We start from the raw sequence: 9,075 nt of genomic DNA, 5'->3' as shown, positions 1-9,075 counted from the left end.
TTGCCTAACTGCACGTTGAACATCACTTGACATGAGCTGTGTTATGCCTTTGTAGCAGGCCCCCGCTTGCTAAATCTAGGTTCTGCCCCAGGATTCTCTGCCCCACACATTCACATCACAGGAAACTTTCCTATGCCTAAGGATTCCCTAAGCCCATTTCAACAGCCCTTAGAATTCTTTCCTTCCCTCTTCGTCTCATATTCTAAATATTTACAGTAGGCCATATAAATGAGCTGATATGAGGGCTTCCACTCCTCCAGGAAGTATAGAAGATAGTAACGCTTGGGTCAAAACTCCAAATAGGAATCCTTAAAGGGAACTATCCTTAATATGTTGACACTTCAAGTTGTTTTCCATGACTTAGTTCACTAGTTCGTCAATTCTCTATGTTTGGAATTCTTTACATTTTCAGTAATGGATCTCTGTGTTTATTTTTCCCAGCTGCTTGGACAGGTCTCTGCATTTATTCTGGTGCTTTCGAATGGTCATGATGACTTACTGAATACTAGCTGAATATGACACTTTCCTTTTGGTGTGCTGGGGAATGGACAAGGGAGTACAGTAGAAAAGAAAAATTCAATAGTTTGAACATTTTCTTGAAATGTGTCTACTCAGACTCACTCTTCTACTTGGTAGAGTTTATATAAAGTAAATTATTTTGAAACATCCTCCAAAAAAGAGGGTAAGGAGGAAAAACGCAACCCCACCCACCTTATAGCCTCCCAACACATGTGAGTTTCAATTGATGGATGAAATTGACCATTGGGGGAATTCTTGAGAAGCTTCAGTGGTCCTCCCTTTTTGGTGAGAAAAAGATCCACCTCTGGTATGTTCCCTTTCCTTTGAGATCTTCAAATACAGGCAGGATGACTGCTTGCCAGGTGTGTCATGGTGGGGAGTCCTCTAGAGCATGGGCTTGGACAAGATGGCCACTAAAGATCCTGCCAGCTTTCCAACTCTGTGATTTTATGAGTTAGGGAAAAGACTAGTCTCTCTCCAAAATTCTAAAAAATAAAGAATATATCAAATCAGTTCAGAGTTACTTTGTGAAGAAAAAGAAACAAAATGGGAAAGGGGGAGGAGAAAGAGAATTGAATGCATGTATGTGTGTATGTGCAGACATATACACACAACCTGAATAATTAAAAAAAAGACAGAGTTTTACTCCATTAAACAAAGCAAATCACAAAACAGGAACATTCAGAGATATACCAGATGTCAAAGGGAAGAGTGATGCCAAGCCTGGCAAAACCCACAAGTATCTCAAAAGGCAAATTAGAGAACAATGGAAATTCACCATGCCCCAACTCCTATGCCCCCCTCCCCTTAAAAAGAATAAGCTCTTAATATAAATGCGTGAAGCCATCTTCATTGGGTTTCTATTAAAAGTTTAATTTGCAAGATGCTCAAATGCTGGTTCTATTTCCCATTTTGGAGGAGAGTGATTGATCCCCTGTCATGCAGGCAATACAGGTTGGGGGTGGGGGGTGAGGGGAAAGGAGAGGGTCATTTGTTTTTGCCTGTGACAGGAGGTAGACCACAGCAGCAGCTGCAAGTGTGCATGCTCCTGACGCTCAGACCATTTGGGACACTGAAATGAATTGATTGCACTAAATGATTTTTTCACTTAGCCTACCACAGCATCTTAATGGGGAATTCAGAGAAGTTGGAGAGGCAGCTATTGCTGAAAGGGAGTGATGGCCACTAGAAGGACGTCAGTGAATATCAAATTCACCCAAGCTCATTGGAGAATGGAACAACAGCTTTGTTTCAAGTAAAGTACATCTTTGGAGAAGACGTCAGGATCCACGGCTCCTTCTGGCCAAATCTGCAGAGAGGAAACACTGCCATTTGTCCTGACAGTCCAGCTCTCACCTTGGTATTCCTTGGTAAAAGATTATGAAGATTATATAATTATTCTAATTATGTATTATATATAATCTTTTATATAATTATGTGTATAATTACATATTACAATTATACACATAATAATTATATAAAAGATTATAAAAACAATTAGACTTAGAAGTGCAATTGGCATCAGAAAATATGGAGTCCAACACATTCATTTTACAGTTGAGAAAACTGAGCCCCAGAGAGGTTAAGTGACTTGCCCATGGTCATGCGGAGGTAGAATTTGAACCCAAGGGTGAATGTTCTTTCTCACCCCTCTCAAGTGATAATTTAAGAAGCTGGGATTTGGTTGTATATCATACAGAAGGTACCAAATTTTTTGGACAGGCTTTTTTTTTAACATTCTTAGGCACCTACTAATAGGCATGCTGTCACAATAGTAAAGACAACAGTAATGATAGAAGCTGAAATGCTCAATGTTATAGGGAAATCCTGGCAAGAAAATTCCCTCCACCAATAAACCTATTCAGCACCTTGTAATTGTGTGAGACAATTCAAGTAACATTCAGAGATTTCTCAAGGTAGAAGCAAAAACAAAAAAGAGTCTTGATTTACCATCTCTCAAGAAAGGGCGCTCTCTGAACCAACAGACTATAGGTAGAGAGAGGCAGCGCCCAGAGGGCAGAACTCAGCTATATACCCCAACGCAAAAAACCTCCACCCACCACTGACCTTTCCTCTCATTGGTGGAGTTCAGGCTCACAATCTAAGCAGAAATCTACCCAGGTACAAGGAACAAGGAAACGCTAATTCAGCCAATACCAACTATTAAAAACACTTTTATCCTTATTTGTCCAGGCTGCTGCTGAGGTGAGTCAGGCTGCTCTAAGTTTAGGATTCCTACAGGCCAGGTGATTTTTAGTAACTCGAAACTTAGGCCTAGCTGTCATTTAGAAGACCTGAGCCATGCTGAAAAGTCCTCATTTTTATTTATCCCACTCAATTTACAGAAAGATTAAGATTTAGACTTTATGAGAGGTCTTCACCGTCCCACTCATAATCCTTCGAGGCTAGCTCAGATGTTAAGGGACTTTCCCTTTGTTACAGGACCTACCTCGAAGGGTTGTCATGAGGATCCAATGAGGTAATATTTGTAAAGCTCATAGCACAGTGTGTCACACATAGTAGGTACCCTATAAATGCTTTTTTCTTTCTCCTCCCTTCCCGAAGTCTCATGGCCAATGTGCTTCAGAGGCCAGACTAGAAGTGAGGTCTTTCCGGCTCCCAAGCCAGCTTGCTATCTGCCTGTTCCAAACTGCCTGAGGGCTCCTCCTTCCAGAGTTCTAACATCACAGCAGAATCTCTCATTCTTATGGATTCTCTGGGCCGGGTGGACTGGGACTCAGAGAGAATGGACTTTCACAGCATTTGCCCTGGAGGGAGAACAGAATGCCTGCATTCCAGAAATAAACACCTCTAAATTTGTTCTGAGTGTCTGAGACCCAGAGAGAAAAAATGGTGGGAATGCTGGGAGAGGCACAAGCTAAAATTCAGAAAAGAGAACAAAGGCAAATTTTAAAGCTGGAAGAGGCCTCAGAGGCCACCTTGGGGGTGGGGGGAAGGGAATAAGCATTTATGTACTGCCTACTACATGCCAGGAGACACTTGGCTAAATGCTTTGCAAATATTTTGTTATTCGTTCTTGTTTAGTCCTGTCCAAGTCTTCGTGACCTCATTTGGGGTTTTCTTGGCAGAGATACTAGAGTGGTTTGCCATTTCCTTCTCCAGCTCATTTTACAGATGAGGAAACTGAGGCAAACAGAGTTGAATGACTTGCCCAGGGTCATCCAACTAGTATGTGCCTGAGGCTGGATTTGAACTCAGGAAGATGAGTCTTCCTGACTCCAGACCTGGCACTCTATGCACTGCAGCGCCACCTAGTGGCCCTTAATTACAAATAGTACTTGATTTAATCTTCATAATAACCCTGGGAGGTAGGTGCTATTATTATCCCCATTTTACAGGTGAGGAAACAGAGGTAAATAGAAGTTAAATAACTTACCCAGGATCACTCTGTAACTGTCTGAGGTTGGATTTAAATTCAGGTCTTCCTGACTCCCAGTCCAGGGCTCTATCCACTACACCACCTGGCTGTCTCTATCCAACCCCCTTATTTCATTGATGAGGAGACAGATAGGGGTCATGGAAGGAAGTGACTTGTCCAAAGTCATGAGGGTAGTAAGAATAAACTACTGGGCCTCCCAAATCTTTGATCTCATCCAACTAAATATTTTTTTATAGATGAAGCAACTGAAATGCAAAATTTTAATTTAATTAAATTAATTTAATTATTGTTAATTATTTATTATTGATAATTAAATTAACTTAATTATTTTCTGATATCACTTGTGACAAGCATCCAGTGCTGGCCTTTTGGTATTTACATGTGAATGGTAGGCACATGTATGGGTCTGCATGAAATACAGATAGACTGATGTATATGCTCATTCATTTATCCAACAAGCAGCCACATGGCTTAGTGTTCAGAGCACTGGATTTGGAGTCAGGAAGACCTGAGTTCAAATCTGGCCTCAGACACTAGCTACGTGACCCTAGACAAGTCACTAAACCTCATCTATAAGATGAGGATAATAACAGCAGCTACCTCCCAGGCGTTGTGAGACTCAAACGAGATATGGGTAAAGATATTTGCACAATTTAAAGTGCTATACAAATAAATACAAACCAGAAATAAAGAGCTGTTATGTCTACTCTGTGCTAGACTCCAGAGATAGAAAAACAAAACCGGTTCCTGCCCACAGGGCACTTACATTCTCCTGAGCAGACACACCAAGTGTACAAGGACACGTGCTCATGTCTTAGGAGGGGCCCTCCCCTCAAGGAAAAAGAAAGAGCTATATTTTTAATATAGACCAACCTATCAAGAGAGTCACCATGGCAGAGGAGAAAGAGAGCTGGCCTCTGAGCCAGGAAGATCTGCATTCAAGGCCCGCTCCTGACCCATACTGACTGTGTGACCCTGGGAAAGTCACTTAAAATCTCAGTGCTAGAGGTGACTTTCTAAGGCTATGAGGTGTGAAAAAGAAGAGGTGCCAACCTGTCATTAAAAAAAGATTCATCATCCTGGAGATCCCACAGGCCCAGGCCTTGTCCCAATTAGTAATCATTATTTACTATATGTATACGCATATACATGTACATTCGTATGTTTAAAACGCCATAATCAGCATCCCTTCCCTTTCCTTTTCACTTTACATTTCAAAACATTTTCACATTCATTGATCACAACCATCATGAGAGGCACATAGACAAGGGAAGTTTTCTGATCTCCATTTTATGTATGAGGAAACTGAGGCAGAGAGAGCTGAATGGTGTAAAGGCAGCCCACAGGGTAGGTGAAAAGGGGGCTGGACCTTGACTAGGGTGACCGGGCTTTAAATCCCAACTCTGGTCATTGGTAGCTGGATGTTGTTGTTGTGGTTCTTCTTCTCCTGCTTTCTTCTTCTTCTTCTTCTTCTTCTTCTTCTTCTTCTTCTTCTTCTTCTTCTTCTTCTTCTTCTTCTTCTTCTTCTTCTTCTTCTTCTTCTTCTTCTTCATCTTCTTCTTCTTCTTCTTCTTCTTCTTCTTCTTCTTCTTCTTCTTCTTCTTCTTCTTCTTCCTCTTCTTCTTCTTCTTCTTCTCCATCTCCTTCTTCTTCTCCATCTCCTTCTTCTCCATCTCCTTCTTCTTCTTCTTCTTCTCCATCTCCTTCTTCTCCTTCTTCTTCTCCATCTCCTTCTTCTTCTTCTCCATCTCCTTCTTCTGCTTCTTCTTCTTCTTCTTCTTCTTCTTCTTCTTCTTCTGCTTCTGCTTCTTCTTCTTCTTCTTCTTCTTCTTCTTCTTCTTCTTCTTCTTCTTCTTCTGCTTCTTCTTCTCCTTCTTCTGTTTCTGCTTCTGCTTCTTCTCCTCCTCCTTCTCCTTCTCCTTCTCCTCCTTATCCTTTCTCCTTCTTCTCCTTCTCCTCCTCCTCCTTCTTCTTGCTCTCCTCCTCCTCCTCTTTCCTCTTCCCCTTCCCCTCCTCCTCCTTCTCCTTCTCTTTCTCCTTCCCCTTCCCATTCCCCTCCTCTTCCTCCTCCTCCTCCTACTCCTCTTTCTTCTTCTGTCACTTCAATCCTATCCAACTCTTCATGACCCTATTTAGAGTTTTCTTGGCAAAAATACTGGAGTGGTTTACCATTTCCTTCTCCAGCTCATTTGACAGACGAGGAAACTAAAACAGAAGGAGGAAGTGACTTGCCCAGGGTCATACAGCTAGTAAGTATCTGAGGCTGGATTTGAATTCAGGTCCTCCTGACTCCAGATCTAGTGCTCTAAACACTAAACCACCTACTTGCCCCATTAGCTAGATGACCTTGGCAAAAATCACTTAAAACCCTGTCTTAGGTTCCTTCTCTATAAAATGGTGAATAATAATAACTGTCCCACTATCAACTCCGAAGCAAGTCCTTTGACAGCTGTGAATCATGGGAGTGTGAGGTGTGCTCAGAGCCTCTCAAGCAGTGGGTAAGATAGCAGAGACTAGAATCCAGGCCTCTTCACTCCCAGCCTTTAAACTCCACTGGCCCATTCTACCTAACACAGACTGAGACCCTCAGATAGTAAAGACAAGAAAATCCCAGATCTCTACAATCCTACTGAATCAGGATTCTCAGCACAAAGCCATCAAACTATAGCTAGGACAAGGCTGCCTGGACTTTTTCCCAAAGCACCAAAATTTATAGATGTTTTGGGCACTTGTAGTCCCTTCAGCATCTTAGAAACAACTGAACTCAGCACTTTGTTAGCAGGAATAATTAGTTTATTAGGAAGTTACTAAATGGTACACCAATGGTTACCCTGCAGGGAAGCTTAACCAGACTCTCAGTATAGGAGGGTACTTTTCATTTGGTTTTGTCCTAGCACCAAAATTACTAATTGCACCTCTACAAGAAAGGAAGAGGAGAAAAAGGAAGAAGAAGAGGAAAATGAGGAAGAGGAGGAGGAAGAGGAAAAAGAGGACAAAAAGGAGTAGGAGATTGAGGGGGAAGAGGATGAGGAAAAGGAAGAAAATGAAGAGGAGGAGGAAGAAAATGAGGAAGAGGAGGCAGAGGGAGAGGAAGACAAAAAAGAGGACAAAGAGGAAGAGGAGGAGGAGAATGAGAAGGAAGAAGAGGAAAGGATGAAGAGGAAGAGGAAAGTGAGGAAGAGGAGGAGGAAAAAGAGGAAGAAGAAGAAGAGAAGAAAGAGGAGGAGGAGAGGCTTTGTCTTCCTCAGACTAGACACAAGAGCCCTTTGCATGACACAGAATTCAGGCAGGTGAGCAAGGCTAGCTAAACAATGGATACACTCACTGAGCCATAAAGGGATAAAGAATCCTGGTCAAATGTAGCAAGTTATGAACGTTATGGGGTTTCCTAGGATTTAGTGCATGAAGCGACCTTATGAGAACTTGTAGGGTCTGAAATGCTCTCCTTGCTCGTCTGAGCTTTCGTGGCTTCCTTCAGGTTTGAACCCAAATCCCACTTTCTGGAGGAGGACTTTCCTGATCCCTCCAGCTGAGATTACCTTCTATATCTTAGTACTCTATCTCTATGTGTTCCTAGGCATACATGTGTATGTGGTGTGTTGCTGTACATATACGTATACATATGGAAGGTAATTTACTATGTCTGTCGCTACTCTCTCTCTATCTCTGTCTCTAGTCTCTGTCTCTATCTCGACTCTCTGTCTCTACTCTATCTCTATCTGTCTCTAATCTATCTCTGTCTCTACTCTATTTCTACCTCCACTCTATTTCAATCTCTATTATTCTATCTATATCTTTTATTTTCCTATTGCTTACATGTTAACTCCACTCATTGGAATGTGAGCTCTTGAAATCTTGGGTCATGTGACCAGCAAGATGGCAGGCTGGACAAAATGTCCTTTTAATTCTCAGAACTCCTCAAAAGAGGAATTATTCACCAAAAAAAGAATAATTATAGCTGTCTTCTTTTGGTAGGCTAAAACACCAAGGAGCCTACAAAACAATATTTCATCTTGAATTATGCCTTATGAATTAACAGCAAACAGTGCTAATCCCCCTTGAGCTCAGTTAGTATCCCCCCACACTTCTCACGTTCTGGGATCCTCTCAGAAATTTCCCTGCTGTAGCTGCCGTTGCTTCTTGCAGCAAGCAGAGGACTTCATTTATTTGCAGCCATTTGCAGAGGAGGGGAGAGGTAGAGAAAGATGGGACTCCTCTGGACTCAGCCAGAGAACTAAAGAGCTAAAGGAATTGGTTCGGGGTGCCAGTGTATGGGGCTGCACTTGGCCTGAAGGAAAGAAGACTGGCATCTAGCTGAGGCCAACCTAGTCCCCACAGATGTCACTTGGGATGGGACTGGGGACAGAGAAATATGAATTTGCTAATGTAGGAGGGGGTTGAGACAGCTCTCAGGTCTAGTCCCCAGAAGCAAACCCACCATCAAAGGAGAAATTGGAAAGGGAACCATAGGGGAATGTCAGGGGGAAAAGATTAAAACAATCAAAGATCTAAGGAGGAAGAAAATGCTTAAAAACCCTGGAGCACAAGCAGAGAAATCCAAAAGTCTTAGAGTAAAATCTCCAGGCTTCTCTGTCATGACCCCACACAGATACCTTCTCCCTCTGCTCCCTTCTCCTCTGCTGGTCAGCTTCCTTTTGGTGTTAACAATATTCTCGACAGCAGAGACTGCCTTTCTTTTTGCTGGTATTTACATTTCCAGCACTCAGTCTACTGACTGTCACATAGTAAGTCTTTAATAAACGCTTGTTGACTAAGATCAGAAGGAAAGATGGCTACCAAGACATCTAAATGCTTACAAAAATCTCTAAATCAATATTGTAAGTCCAAGGAAATTGAACCAACAGCTGATGAAACAGAAAACTCTGTGGATTCTTGAGAAAGCATGGAACTGAGACAAGATGTTGCCATACAGTTCAAGAGACAAATTATAGTCTTGAAAGAAAAAAAAATGGCAGAATTTATGGCCTACATAGCAGAAATAATTAGAATAGAAAAATAGAATTGCCTCCCTAGGCATATATGTGTGTTTATGCCCATACACACACATTCAGACACACATATAAGAATATGCATATGCATATTGAAATGGTTGAAAATGAATTTTTAGAGCATTTGGGACAAAAGAATGTAAGTTC

The 9,075-nt window shown here is 41.8% G+C and overlaps 1 protein-coding gene across 1 annotated transcript in view; it reads right to left on the bottom strand.

Moving 5' to 3' along the window:
- Positions 1-1,741: 1,741 nt before the first annotated feature.
- Positions 1,742-9,075, bottom strand: part of LOC118836418 (putative uncharacterized protein C1orf196) — a 364,276-nt gene continuing 356,942 nt past the window's right edge. The window contains exon 3 of the mRNA XM_036743722.1: positions 1,742-1,828. Within this exon, the coding sequence (XP_036599617.1) occupies positions 1,742-1,828 (87 nt within the window). The remainder of the gene's footprint in view (positions 1,829-9,075) is intronic.

Source organism: Trichosurus vulpecula, chromosome 2 (assembly GCF_011100635.1).
Source record: "Trichosurus vulpecula isolate mTriVul1 chromosome 2, mTriVul1.pri, whole genome shotgun sequence".
NCBI lineage: Eukaryota > Metazoa > Chordata > Mammalia > Diprotodontia > Phalangeridae > Trichosurus > Trichosurus vulpecula.
Note: the sequence above shows the minus strand (reverse complement) of the source record. Positions and strands in the feature narration are given on the sequence as shown.